The following is a 15,421-nucleotide window of genomic DNA, read 5'->3' on the forward strand; positions in this document are numbered from 1 at the left end:
CCTTGTTCTTAAAGATCGGGACCAGGACGCTTCTCCTCCATTCCTCGGGCATCTTCTCACTCTCTAAAATCCTATTGAACAACCTCGTTAGAAATTCCACTGCTGTCTCTCCTAAGCACTTCCATACCTCCACAGGTACGTCATCAGGACCAACGGCCTTTCCGCTCTTCATCCTTTTCAGAGCCTTCCTAACCTCCTCCTTTCCAATCTCTGCTACTTCCTGCTCCACAACAACCACATCTTCCTCCCTTCTTTCCCTGTCATTTTCCACGTTCATCAGCTCCTCAAAATACTCCTTCCATCTTTTCTGTACACTCTCCTGGGTTGTTAGCACCTTTCCATCTCTGTCCTTAATCACCCTTATCTGTTGCATGTCCTTCCTATCTCTGTCTCCCTGTCTGGCTAGCCTGTACAAGTCCTTCTCTCCTTCCTTTGTGTCTAGCCTGTCATATAGCTCATCGTAAGCTTTCTGTTTGGCCTTTGCCACCTCTCTCTTCACTCTACGCTGCGCTTCCTTGTACTCCTGTCTACCTTCCTCAGTCCTTTCTACATCCCACTTCTTTTTAGCCAACCTCTTCCTCTGGACGCATTCCTGTACTTCCTCATTCCACCACCAAGTCTCTTTACCGTCTTTCTTCTTTCCAGATGACACACCAAGCACCTTCCTACCTGTTTCCCTGATAATCTCTGCTGTAGTTTCCCAGTCATCTGGAAGCTCATCCTGACCACCCAGGACCTGTCTCAACTTCTGCCTAAATTCCTCACAAGTTTCTTCATTCTGTAGCTTCCACCACTTGGTCTTGTTTTCTGTTTTCCCTCTCTTCTTCTTCCTGACCTCCAGAGTCATCTTACACACCACCATGCGGTGCTGTTTGGCTACACTCTCTCCTACCACCACTTTGCAGCCATTAACCTCTCTCAAATGACCTCGTCTACATAGGATGTAGTCCACCTGAGTACTCCTACCTCCACTTCTGTATGTCACTCTATGTTCCTCTCTCTTCTGGAAGTAAGTGTTGACTACAGCCATTTCCATCCTCTTTGCAAAGTCCACCACCATCTGTCCCTCCAGATTCCTTTCCTTCACACCATACCTGCCCATCACCTCCTCATCACATCTGTTGCCCTCACCAACATGCCCATTAAAGTCTGCTCCAATAACAACTCTCTCTCCTCTGGGGATACTCTCTATGACCTCATCCAACTCACTCCAGAATCTCTCCTTCACTTCTAACTCACAGCCAACCTGTGGCGCATACCCACTGACTACATTCACCATCACCCCTTCAATTTCTAACTTTAGGCTCATCATCCTGTCTGAGACTCTTTTCACCTCTAGAACACTGTTTACAAACTCCCCCTTCAGAATCACTCCTACCCCATTTCTCTTCCTATCAACACTATGATAGAACAGTTTGTATCCTCCTCCAATACTACGTGCCTTGCTGCCCTTCCACCTTGTCTCCTGCACACACAGTACATCTACCTTCCTTCTCTCCATCATGTCTGCCAGCTCTCTGCCTTTCCCTGTCATTGTGCCAACGTTAAGAGTCCCTATTCTCAAACCTATGTTCCTGCCTTTTCCCTTCTCTCTCTGGCCACGGACCCTTCTGCCTCCCCTCTTTCTTCGACCAACAGTAGTCAAATTCCTCCCCAGACACACTAAATGTAACAAATAAATAAAAAATAATACGACAAAAAGGGGTTTATACAAATCTACACCCTAGTTTCTCGAAGCTATATAACCTCTTTTTGTGATAGTAAAACCTGTCCAACACAAAAAGCCTTCAGCTCTAATCTGTTTGCTCAGTTGTTGGACAGAACAAGTTAAAAAAAAAAAAAAACTAATTTTTTTGAGTCTGTCTAAACTGTATTTGAGAGAGACACAAACATACAACATTCATGTTGAAAATGTAGCCTGAAGTCAGATGGGCACACGGACTGGTGTTGGGTATGCCCAATTTTACAATTTTCCTAAAATTGTCAATTGGGTGGGACAAAAGGAAAGGGGCAGTTTTGCTGGGTTCATTGACTGTATATGAGAACAGGGCTGAGTGATCCCGCCCCCCCTCACGCTCCAAACAGGAAGTACCAACTGGTTCTGGAAAGCCAAAATCAAATAGACTTCTGTAGAGAAAAAAATAGCTGTTACTCAGTAATTCTATTTCTCAGAGCAGCCATTCTTGCTCTGACAGTTTTTTTAACGTGTTCTTGCTCCTTTTTTCATATTTTTTTCTGTATTACAAGTTAGTCAAGTTATAAACTGGTCAATCAGATGCCTCAATAAAAGTAAGTGGTCTCACGTCAAATGTTCAAAATATTTAAATGACTGATTTTAGACTAACCACTGCTTATTTGCGATCTCTGGCTCCAACATGGCAGCATCCGTAATGCAAAAAATGGCGACTTCTTTTCATTGAAGCGAGAAGTAATAGAAAATGAGTGACATCACACTCAGTAAGTCCAGATCTCTTAAACAGTCAATGGTTGGGTCCATCCATGGGTCTACTTGTCTGCTAATCAAAAAATTAAAAAAAATAAATCTTAAGTGCTTCTAAGAATGAAAGCAGCTATTTTTTAATAGAAATTCAATCATGAATATGAGTAAAGCAATAACTTGGGCATATTGTCTATTAAAACAAAGAGACCACTTGATGAAGCTCAAGCACAAACACTCAAAAAATTATCCTCAGAACTCTTTTTAACAGTGTTTGTAATGACACCCTTAATATTACCAACGAATATTCCCATGCACTTCTGCTTTTATTTTGTATTATTTGCATGAAAACTAATATAAAAAAGGCAAAGACAATGTTCTTTTGCCTGTTGCCATTATACAAATCAAGGCATAACACAAAAACATCAATGTCATATCACAAAGAAAAGAGAAAAAAAAAGTCCTATTGAATGTGTTGCTTCCTTTGATGAAGGAACAAAATTCATGTTGATCAGACATGTCCACCAATAAAAAGGTGGAAAATAGCAGGTACTTTTGCAGACCACACACAGATCTTATAGCAGTGTAACACAGCAGAATTTCTGTTATTCAGGTTGTGGTAATCCATTGAAAAGAAGGCAATGTTCCTCTTTACTTTGTGCCTGATAAGATTTCCGCTCTTAAGTATTCAACTGCACCTAAGGCCACCTATTTTTTAGTTTTTTTATCATTTATTTTTATGGCCATTTCCATGAATTCTGCCTTCTTTGTTCTCCATTTGCAGTAAAGTTGATGAATTTCAAAGAAGTATTGTAATGCATTTCTACTTTGAAAACCCTTCTTTTTGTGGAATTGTTGTTGGTATAGCCTCACAGCTCCTACAGATTTTGTAAGTGTAATAGCAGTATTACAGTCCAGAGAAGCTACACAAAATTTCGAATCTTTTAAGATACCATAACATGCAAAGGACCACCAGGAAATAAACATATAGGAACATGATTGAATTAGTTCATTTGACTTTGAAAGAAGGTTGGAAATAACTTGCTGAAACAAAGCAAGGAGATTGATCTGCAGCCAAGGTCAGGACCTCCTCCCTCCAGCCCATTGAAATAAACGACAAACCAAAACTGCAACTGAACTACCTGAACTGCCTGAATGCAAATACCTCAAACATGCTGAGCAAAAAAAGGAAAAAAAGATTTACAAAAATCCCAGAGAAATCCTACCTCCAATGAAACACCATGTTGCCTCCTCTTCCCTTCTCGTTCAGACTAATTTTTAACACCTTTTAAACCACTTCCATCTTGCTACACCATCACTTTAGAATATGATTCTGCTACAATCAAAAACACATCAATTTAAATAAAATCCATCCATGCACAATTTTCCAAAGGGAAGTAGAAAAAAACATTTCTATTTTTATTTATGAAAAACAAACTGCATCCACTGCTGCCAGGTGCTCTGGGATTTACCTTAGCTTTTCTGTCATGCCCAGTTGTCAAATCAATTTAAAGATTATTATTTTATTTCAGTGGTAGCTTTTTATATTAGTGTTTACTTTTTTTTCAAATCACTAATGAATTGCATATAAACAGCGCAATAATCACGCTCGGTTAGTGCTCTACAATGATTTAGGTGTTCTTTGCCTGGTTGTTTCGTACTTCTTGTTTTTTTCATTTTAACGTGGTTCATTCATGATACATCAGTGAAAATGTATAAAGCCCACAACTTTTCTCACATTTACACATTTATTCACGTAGGGCCAATTTTCATTTGTGCAATATGCAAAAAATGTACACGGCCTTAATGTACAGATGTAGATATCAACTGCAGTTAACTAAATTGAAATATTATAATAAGTTATAAACTGTACAGCTTCTAAGGTTTGTCATGTTGCACACATAGACAGCTGTGAAATATTTAGGCACCTAGTTTGGGTCTGACAAGAATGAAGTCAGTCTATGAAATGGAAACATGAATGAGACACACGGGCAACCTTTAGTTATAGGATCTATTTGAAAAGAATCACCACTAACTCCAGGCATCATCACTTGAACAATTTACAAAGAGTGTGTACGGCTTTGCTCCAAGTATCCTGTTTCCTATTAAGAGAATGCCTTTAGCACTTCAGAAGTAATGTGCTGGCAATTTTCCATGTTAGTCACATACCAACAAAATGATGTTATATGGTTTAAAGCCCGAGGTGGCAATAAAGCCTAATGAGAAACAAAGGCCCTTCAAAGCACAACAGATTATTAAATCACAACAAAATTCCAATCTGAAGCCAAGTGTCCAGCTGCAACTTTTTGATCTTTTAATTACAGAAGAAGACTCACCAGAGACAACGCAGGTTTCCTCACACTCCTGCAGCGTCACAAAGTTGTTGGAGTTGCCACTGCAGCCTCCATATTCAAACTCCTCACAGCGAGCTGTGCTAACGTTGAAGAAATATCTGTCTTTGATGGCTCTGCAGGGTCCCGGATCCGCCTTCATGGCGCACAGTTCATTGAATATGATGGGTTGTTGTCCGTGTGCTGGGAATAAACAAAAAAGCATCCAATTACTAACAAAACAGAAAAAATTGCTGAAAAAAGCAACATTAACATTCAGACTTTCAAAATAAAACTTTTTGTTGCTGTTTAACTTCACGAATTAATTAACGTTTGCCTACTTGTCGTAAATTTGTTTTTCTATATGTACAGTGTTGGACAAAATTGTTGGTACCCCTCAGTTAAAGAAAGAAAGTCCACAATGCTCACTGAAATGACTTGAAACATTCAAAAGTAATAATAAATTAAAATTTATTGAGAATTAAATAATCTAAATCAGCCATTATTTTGAGTTGTTGATTAACAGAATTATTTAAAAAAAAGAAATTAATGAAATAGGGCTGGATAAAAATGATGGTACCTCCATAAAAGACTGAGAACTAATTGCCCAGGGGGTCATGATGAACTCAGGTATGTCCTTTAATTGACATCACAGCTGTTTTCAAACACATAATCAGTCAGTCTGTCTATTTAAAGGGAGACAAATAGTCACATTGCTGTTTGGTGAAAAGGTGTGTACCACACTGAATATGGGCATCAGAAAGCCATGGAGAGAATTGTCCCAGGACATTAGAAACAAAATTATAGACAAACATCGTAAAGGTAAAGGCTATAAAACCATCTCTAAGCAGCTTGAAGTTCCTGTGACAAGTGTGGCAAATATTATTCAGAGGTTTAAGACCCACAGGACAGTAGCCAATGTCTCTGGATGTGGCCGGAAGAGGAAAATTGAGGACAAATTGAGGAGATGGATGTCCAAAGACAATAAAGGTGAACTCCTAGATCAAGGTACATCAGTGTGAGATCACCATTCGTCGTTGTTTGAGCCAGAGTGGACTTCATGGGAAACGACCAAGGAGGACACCACTGTTGAAAGGAAATCATAGAAACGCCAGACTGGAATTTGCAAAAATGCATGTTGACAAGCCACGAAGTTTCTGGGAAAATGTCCTTTGGACAGATGAGACAAAACTGGAGCTTTTTGGTTAAGCACATCAGCTCTATGTTCGTAGACTTAAAAATGAAGCATACAACGAAAAGAACACTGTCCCTACTGTGAAACATGGAGCAGGCTCAGGCTCAGGTCATGGGTCTTCCAACAGGACAACGATCCAAAAATAACAGCCAAAAACACCGAAGAATGGTTAAGAGAAAAGCGTTGGACTATTCTGAAGTGGCCTTCTATGAGCCCAGATCTGAGTCCCATTGAACATCTGTGGAAGGAGCTGAAACATGCCATTTGGAGAAGACACCCGTCAAACCTGAGACAACTGGAGCAGTTTGCTCATGAGGAGTGGGCTAAAATACCTGTCGACAGGTGCAGAAGGCTCATTGACAAATACAGAAACCGTTTAATTGCAGTGATTGCCTCAAAAGAATGTGCAACAAAATAAAAAGTTATGGGTACCATCATTTTTGTCCAGCCCTTTTTCATGAGTTTCTTCTTTTAAATTATTCTGTTAATCAACAACTCAAAAGTAATGGCTGATTTTAATAATTTAATTTTCAACAAATTTTAATTTATTGTTACTTTTGAATGTTTCAAGGCATTTCAGTGAGCATTTTGGACTTCCTTTCTTTAACTGAGGGGTACCAACAGTTTTGGCACCATTGCATATTTATCAATCTTTAGCTAGTACAAGCAAAGCAAAAATTACTACATGCAAGATTTTTATACACAGAAACATCTTAATTATTTATTAAACAAAGAGACTCTGTGATTTGAAATATTTGGCCCAGAAGAAGATAAGTGCACTGAAATTCTACATTGTTAAAAAACAAACCAAAAAAACATAGCAACTTGGTTCTGCAGAAGCAGAGCTCCTTGAATCACTCATGAAAGCTGCTACTTCCAGACCCCAAAAAGGACAGCAAGTGAAAGGCAGAGCTCTGCTACCCACTGCTGTGAATGTTAAATCACTCTCCCTGTGTGCAGCCAGGAAATGGCTTTTCCTGCATTCACTCCTGTTGTTCTTGGGTCATCTCTCTGTTCGAATTGGCTGCAGAGCTCATGTTCATCTCTGCCAGCACTAAATATTTTTCCAACTAAGGTTGTACGTGGTCAGGGCTTGAGGAATAGTGTTTGGTGGTGAATTGTTGAACCCTGTGAGGTGTGAGGTTCATGGCTCTTGTGGATCAATGGTTTTTTCAGGGATCATCAGGGAATCCGGTTTCTGTGAACCTTTTTTGATCAGAGGAGCCCACACTTTTTTGGCATGTGAGCTACTTATTAGACGACAATTTTTTTTAAAGACATATACACACACACACATATATAAATATATATATATATATATATATATATATATATATATATATATATATATATATATATATATATATATATATATTCCTACCACAACCATCACAGAAACCAATGAGCTGGTTTACACTTCAGCAGCAGTGATCCTTGAGATGCTTGGCTACAAGAGCAACCATGGAAGAAAACAGTACCCACCATGGAAGCAACGGTTACAGGCCAAAATCAAGGCAACTCGGAAGGATGTGAGTTAGCTGACAGAGGCTCAAAGAGGTACAATAATAAAGCAAGTAACTAAGAGAAACAGCCAGATGCCCATACCTGAAGCACTGGAAGCTGCCAAACAAAGGCTGTTAGCCTTGAGCAGCCGCCTTAAGAGGTACACAAGAGACAATGAAGCCAGACGAATAAATAGGCTCTTCGCAACTCAACCTGCAAAAGTGTACGCTCAGTGGCAGGGTCAAAACAGCCGAGCAGACCCACCAAGGCTAGAAACTGAACAGTACTGGAAAAGTATATGGGAAAAAGAGACAGCACATAACAGCAATGCCCAGTGGCTGGTCTCTCTGAGAAAAGAACATAGCAACCTCCCTGAACAGAATCCAGTAACCATCACAGTGGCAAACATCCAAGAAAGAGTCTCAGGTATGAAGAACTGGACAGCACCGGGCCCTGACATGATACATGCCTACTGGCTAAAGAAGCTTACAGCACTCCACGAGCGCCTGGCAGCACAAATGAACCAGCTGCTAAGAGATGGGACTCACCCCGAATGGCTAACAGAAGGGCGAACGATCCTGATCCAGAAGGATCCTTCAAAAGGTGCAGTCCCATCCAACTACCGGCCAATAACCTGTCTCTCCACAACATGGAAGCTCATGTCAGGCATCATTGCAACCAAGATAAATAGGCACATGGATCAATTCATGAGTAACACACAGAAGGGCATTGGTAGAGACTCCAGAGGAGCCAAACACCAACTCCTGGTCGACAGAACAGTCGCTCAAGACTGCAAGTCACGACACACCAACCTGTGCACAGCCTGGATTGATTACAAGAAGGCCTATGATTCAATGCCCCACACATGGATCACTGAATGCTTGGAGCTGTACAACATCAACAGGACTCTAAGAGCCTTCATAGGAAACTCAATGAAGCTGTGGAAAACCACCCTTGAAGCCAATGGGAAGCCACTTGCACAAGTGTCCATCAAATGTGGGATATACCAAGGTGATGCTCTGTCCCCACTGCTGTTCTGCATAGGTCTGAACCCCCTCAGCCAAATAATCACCAAGACTGGCTATGGATACCGACTCAGAAATGGGGCCAACATCAGTCACCTCCTATACATGGATGACATCAAGCTATATGCTAAGAGCGAGCGTGACATTGACTCCCTGATCCACACCACCAGGATCTACAGTACTGACATTGGGATGTCATTCGGGCTCGAGAAATGCAGCCGGATGGTGACTAAGAGAGGCAAGGTAGTCCACACAGGAGGGGTCTCACTCCCAGAAGGAACAACAGCAGACATCGAGGACAGTTACAAGTACCTTGGAATTCCACAGGCAAATGGCAACCTGGAGCAGGCAACAAGGAAAGCTGCAACAGCTAAATACCTCCAACGAGTAAGGCAAGTCCTGAAAAGCCAGCTCAATGGCAAAAATAAGACCCGGGCAATAAACAGCTACGCACTGCCAGTTATCAGATACCCTGCAGGAATAATAAGATGGCCAAAGGAAGAGATACAGACCACGGATGTTAAAACACGAAAGCTCCTCACCATGCATGGAGGGTTCCATCCCAAATCCAGCACCCTGAGACTGTATGCTAGCCGCAAGGAAGGAGGCCAAGGACTAGTGAGCGTGGAAGCCACTATCCAGGATGAAACATCGAAGATCCATGAATACATCAAGCTCAAGCCCCCAACTGACAGTATGCTCAGTGAATGTCTCAGGCAATGGAGAGCAGAGGATACAGTGCTGGAGGACAGATCCTCATGGGAGGACAAACCCCTGCATGGGATGTACCACCGGACCATAACTGAAGTGGCTGATATCAAGAAGTCCTACCAATGGCTAGAAAGGGCTGGCCTACAGGACAGCACCGAAGCGCTCATCCTGGCAGCCCAGGAACAAGCCCTGAGCACCAGAGCGATAGAGGCTCAGATCTACCACACCAGACAAGACCCAAGGTGTAGGCTGTGCAAAGAGGCGCCTGAAACAATCCAGCACATAACTGCAGGGTGTAAGATACTGGCCGGGAAAGCATACATGGAGCGCCACAATCAAGTGGCTGGAATAATATACAAGAACATGTGTGCAGAATATGAACTGGAAACCCCAAGATCAAAATGGGAAACACCTCCGAAGGTCGTAGAGAATGAGAGGGCAAAGATCCTGTGGGACTTCCAGATCCAGACTGATAGGATGGTAATGGCGAACCAACCAGACATTGTAGTGGTAGATAAAGAACAGAGGAAAGCCGTTGTGGTGGATGTGGCAGTACCAAGCGATGGGAACATCAGGAAGAAGGAACATGAGAAACTGGAGAAATACCAGGGACTCAGAGAAGAACTGGAGAAAGCCTGGAAAGTGAAGGTGACAGTGGTGCCTGTGGTAATTGGAGCACTCGGGGCAGTAACAGCTGGCTTACTTTTTATGTTTGCATAATTTGTTTGATGCCCTTTTCTTCTGTTTTCTTTGTTATAAATGCCTTAGATGCCAGCATGGACACCTAAACATTAAAAAATAATACCTTGTGCCATGACATCATGTCAAACAGCATAAAATGTTTAGAATGCTCAAAGAACAGCTTTAAAATGACATCAAGACTGGAGTCTCGGAGTGTAAAATAATGATCTATAGATTTTCTTGGTGGACGAGTCCTGAAAAAAACCCATCCTTGTGGTGTCTGGTCTAAGAGGGAACAGGTAATCCATCCAGACGAGGTAACGATGGCAGCATCTCACCACTTCAGCCTTTTCCTTCTATCCATTCGATTTATTCTTCAAATTATAACCAGGCATGGGGGACTCTGGTAAACCCCTTTCTATGTCTCCTGACTCACTGTAATTATTTAGGCTTGTGGTGAGTACAGCGCCTTGCAAAAGTAATCCCCCCCCCTTGAACTTTTCAACCTTTTGCCACATTTCAGGCTTCAAACATAAAGATATAAAACTTTACTTTTTTGTAAAGAATCAACAAGTGGGACACAATCATGAAGTCAAAAGAAATGTACTGGATATTTTAAACTTTTTTAACAAATAAAAAACAAAAAAATTTGGCTTGCAAAATTATTCAGCCCCTTTACATTCAGTGCAGCAAACTCTCTCCAAATGTCCAGTGAGGATCTCTGAATGATCCAATGTTGACCTAAATGACTAAAGATGATAAATAGAATCCACCTGTATGTAATCAAGTCTGAGTATAAATACACCTGCTCTGTGATAGTCTCAGAGATCCGTTCAAAGAGCAGAGAGCATCATGAAGAACAAGGAACACACCAGGCAGGTCTGAGGTACTGTTGTGGAGATGTTTAAAGCCAGAAACCTCACTGAGCTCAAGCTGTTTTGCAAGGAGGAATGGGATACTTTCAAAAACTTAAGGGGGTTGAATAATTTTGCACGCCCAATTCTTCAGTTTTTTATTTGTTAAAAAAGTTTGAAATATAGAATAAATTTCGTTCGACTTCATGATTGTGTACCACTTGTTGATGGCACTGTAGATGCACCTAAGACATGAGAGTAGTGATGATTACGGAAAGCTTTTATCTTTGTTTTTCTCACATGGTGAGATATTTTGACATTTGCATGCTTTCTTTTTACAGGAATGTGGGAATCTATGTTTTTGGCTGATATGAATGTTTGGATGTTATTCATTTTTGCTGCAAAGCCACATTTGTAAGTTTTACTATTTTGTTATTTTTTCATTTTTTGGTGATCCAGAAACATATAGTGGTACATTCAAAGTTAATAAATCCCGAACAATTAAAAAAAAAACTTCAGGTCCAGAGCGCTCTAATTTGACACACTTTTCTAAGCAATCCAAAAAATATTGACCATGAACCTCTTATTAATATAATAAAATATATGTTGACATACCTTATTTGGCAGTTTATTACAACAGCAAGGTGGTAGAAAAGACATGAATAATTTTAGTTTCCTTTAGCCTGTTTGGTGAATTTGATGATTTTGAAGACTGGGTTGCAGCAAAACAGAAAGACAGTATGGAATCTAAGAAGGGGGAAGAGATGACACACAAGGAGATGACATTGGAGAAATTAAACTATTTAGATTATTTTCTGCAACTTTTTCATTTTGTCTTTGGAAAAACATGTTTGTTTCATCATCTGGATAAAAACAAGCTGGACAAGGTGAAAATTTCTTTTGGAATGATGCTTTGTTTAACTTATCGTAACATTCAGTGTGTATAAATCACTTTCCTCCGCCACTGCAGAGTGAGGTTGGAGCAGACTCTGTAGCGGTTACCATGACAATGCGTCACACCGCATATCACATAGGTCGCTTTTTGTGAAAAACCATTTAAACTTAAAAATATAACAAGAACGAAGTACTGAAAATTGATTTATTATTTCTTTCTTTCGTGGTATAAGTGGGCTAATGCCTTATTAAAACCCTTGTGCTATCTTAGATGACCCCACCCTTACATTGACGTGTTCTCCCTACCATGACAAAGGTGGATAAAGGTGGAAAGATTTCATGCAATCCATGGACACCAGTGAAGATCACAAATCAATGAAGAAAAAAGGTTCAGCGCACTGTCTAGTGGGTCTAGATCAGTGTTTCAACCAGTGTGCCGCGGCACACTAGTGTGCCGTGGAAGATGGTCAAGTGTGCCGTGGAAAATTGCCCTCATTAACTGATCTAAAAACATTAACCATCTCCAGGAGATCAGCTTTTTGTTCATCCAAACAGGTCCTGATAAAACACTGAGTAGTTAGGAATATAAAAGATCATAAAATCCTTTTTTTTGTGTTTAATTGATTCTATTAAAGACATTTTGATAAGAATGACGGCAGCGCGATTTAGCTGCAGCTATAACTGTTTTCTGAAAAGTCCCGCAGCTTTTACTGTCTCCACGACTCCACCAATCATTCTTGAAGGCTTAATCACATGTCCTCAGTCTGACCAATCAGAAGTGTTAAAAGTCTTCACTTCCTTGTTCCAATTTAGCTCATAACTCACTCATTTCCCACAAAAACACCAGCTAAAGCTCGTCTTTAGCGGTGTAGCTTTCCACAGAATCTGGTATTAGACTGGAACAAGTGAACAAAACCATGAAGCTCAGAGACGCAAGTCTTTCTGCCGTTTTCTCGCCGTATTCACACTACATCTCCCATGATGCATTGGGACAGCGCCTCAGCGTACATGAGTCGTCCTTGTTACACGGATTGAAACCACAACGGACATACAGTTTGTATGTAACTTAACTTTTATTACATCTTTTAGAAAAAACATCTGCAACTTCCTGCTTTTTCTGCCACAATTATCACAAAAATGCACGTCAGATTGCCGGGGGGGGGGGGGCTGTAGATCAAAATAGACTATGAGTTTCTGCTTTTTTTTTTTTTTTTTTGGGATGCTGGTGTGCCGCGGGATTTTTGTCAAGGTTAAAGTGTGCCGTGGCTCAAAAAAGGTTGAAAAACACTGGTCTAGATGACCCAACTCCCAATGTTAAAGTGCCTAGGATAACACAAGTGTTACGGTGTCCGTTATCAGAAATGAACAGACATCGCAGAAGCAACTCCTCGCGGCCATCAACCGGATTACAAAAACTATGTAAAACTATAAAATGAATTAACTCAGTAGGGGTGGGATAAGCTTGCTTCTTCCCACTCCTTTTCAAGCAATAAATCAAGCTCTACTTGACTTTAGTTAATGATCACTGTATTTAATTAAGCAAATGTGATTTTAGTGTCTTATTTTGTTTTATTTTCTGTTTTTCTAAATCCATGCATTTCAACATTTCTGTAAAGAGTTTGATAAATCTGTGTACATTCTTTATTGCTTTGACTACAACGCTTGAAATAAATCGGCAAATCAAATCAAATCATTTAATTTCTGATAACAGTCACCTCATCGGGCATTGTCTTTTACATAAATAATAGTTGTAAATAATAGCTTTAAATTAAAATGAGATTAACATGATTAAAAAAAAAGTCTTATTTATCTGTCTATAATTAATCTTGATTATCTTGATAATTTGACACCCTTAACACCAATACTATAAATGGATCTGCATGTTTTTTTAAATTATTCTCTCTAATAAATAGTGGCTGACATTTAGCTTGCCAGTCTATTTATATTAAAGGCGTTTTGGTTTTTGAAGTATAATCTTTGTTGTATTCAAACTCCTAAAGGGAAAACTGTAAATCCAAAATGGACATAGTTGCTTATATTCTTCAGCATAGTGAAAATAAATTGCTTAAGAAAAATCTCTGGTCTGTTTGAGCAAAGATTTGCAGTCACATGTCTGGATAAAGATCTGAGCTTCTCAGCGATTTCCCAAGCTGCTTTGCACTTCTACATGTGGGCAGGAGGCGTCTGTTCATGTCCAAGTCCAAGCTTGTTTGGTACATCAGAGGAATGCGTTTTTTCGAACTAAGGTCATCATCACCATGGGATCGACTCACTTTTTGGATTGGTAAACCAGCAAGCAACTAGCTGCCAGATGATAAAAAGAGTGGGAAAAAAAAGAGTTTCAAATTGCAGACTCCAAAAGAAAATCAAATGGAGACTAAGTTCAGAACAAGTTGCTGCAATGCATCAAAGTAGATTCAATGTCAGTCTGTGTGGCAATATCTGGGCTGTTTCATAATCATATTTATCTTATTTTGAGTCATCATGAAACAGGTAGCTACCTTATTAATTTAATTTATTTTCTAGTGTCAGTTTACAGTTTAAGGTCCTCCTTTAAGCGTGTTTGAAACTAAAAGTCAGTGAAGATTATGGTTTATACGTAGATCTAACATTCAAGACATTTGGAATTTATGATGTCATTTAAGGGCTGCATGGTGGTGCAGTGGTCAGCGCACTGTGTGGAGTTTGCATCTTCTCCTTGTGCCTGTGTAGATTTTCTCCAGGCACTCTAGAACGAACATGCTCTAAAGGTCGATTGTATTAACTGTATATCAGAACCAGACCGAGCCAGTGTGAACCCATAGAAAATGGTTTACTATCAGCTCAGACCACATGAAGTCAATTTAGTTGTCATTTTTTTCCAATATAATAAATGCAATAAATGACTGGATTCTGTCCTTCATTTAGCCACCTGTCTCCTCAGAGATGTTGCATCTCCAATCGTAATCCTTGACAGACTTATGTTGGCAAAGGTCAACTGCTTTTTTTTTCAGCAGCATTTTTCCATAGGTTCACCATCCGAAAATGGTTTGGAAGTTTGCACCAACCACCTGCTTCTGCACAAGTGTACAGATTTATTTTTACTTTTAGAGCAGAAAATTTGGTTTATTAGCGGAGCTGTGAAAAAGTAAGATTAGTAAGAAGACAGGTAAAGGTATTAAAATAGCATCAACAAGCACACATTCAAATGCTTTTAAAGAATAGTTTCAAAGAAAAAGATGCTTCGAAGCTGGAGGTCAAACCAAAAGAAAAGAGTTGCAGAAAATAACAGAAGAGAAGCAAAAAAAGGCTTAAAGATGTATGAAAGAAATGCTTCAGTTCTGCTATTATTCTGAAAAGATATGCTGCTAAATATCAAGAAATATATTAAGTGCGCTGGGAATTTTCTTTGTCTTTCATACACAAACTTATTGTTTGGTTTGTGCTTTTATGTGATTTCTTTTGTGTTTTATGCACAAATGGCTAATAGATAACCAAGTATGTTAAACAAGTGTGTTAAAATAATTTCTCTACAAATCAAACTTTAAGACACAAGAATCATGTGTTTTTAAAACTAGGGGGTGTCAAATTATTGCATTAATCGCGATTAATTATTTACGGACAATTTAGCTCATTAATGTTTTTTTAATCCCATTAATCTCATTTTCAAGTACTATTTATTATGTAAGGTATGATGCCAGACGAGGTGTCTGTTGGGCCTGGTTCATAAATAATAGCAATTTGTCATCTCTCAACTAAACTTTATTTATTTTTTTTTTATTTTTTTTTTTTTTAATCTTGTCCTGTCCAAC

The 15,421-nt window shown here is 39.7% G+C and overlaps 1 protein-coding gene across 1 annotated transcript in view; it reads right to left on the reverse strand.

Annotated features, from left to right (window-relative positions):
- The window catches only part of LOC101174546 (tissue factor pathway inhibitor), a 64,161-nt gene that overhangs the window by 19,913 nt on the left and 28,827 nt on the right, over positions 1-15,421 (reverse strand). Inside the window, exon 2 of the mRNA XM_023950477.1 lies at positions 4,774-4,971. Within this exon, the coding sequence (XP_023806245.1) occupies positions 4,774-4,971 (198 nt within the window). The remainder of the gene's footprint in view (positions 1-4,773; positions 4,972-15,421) is intronic.

The sequence above is a fragment of the Oryzias latipes genome, chromosome 21 (genome assembly GCF_002234675.1).
Source record: "Oryzias latipes chromosome 21, ASM223467v1".
Taxonomy (NCBI): Eukaryota; Metazoa; Chordata; class Actinopteri; order Beloniformes; family Adrianichthyidae; genus Oryzias; species Oryzias latipes.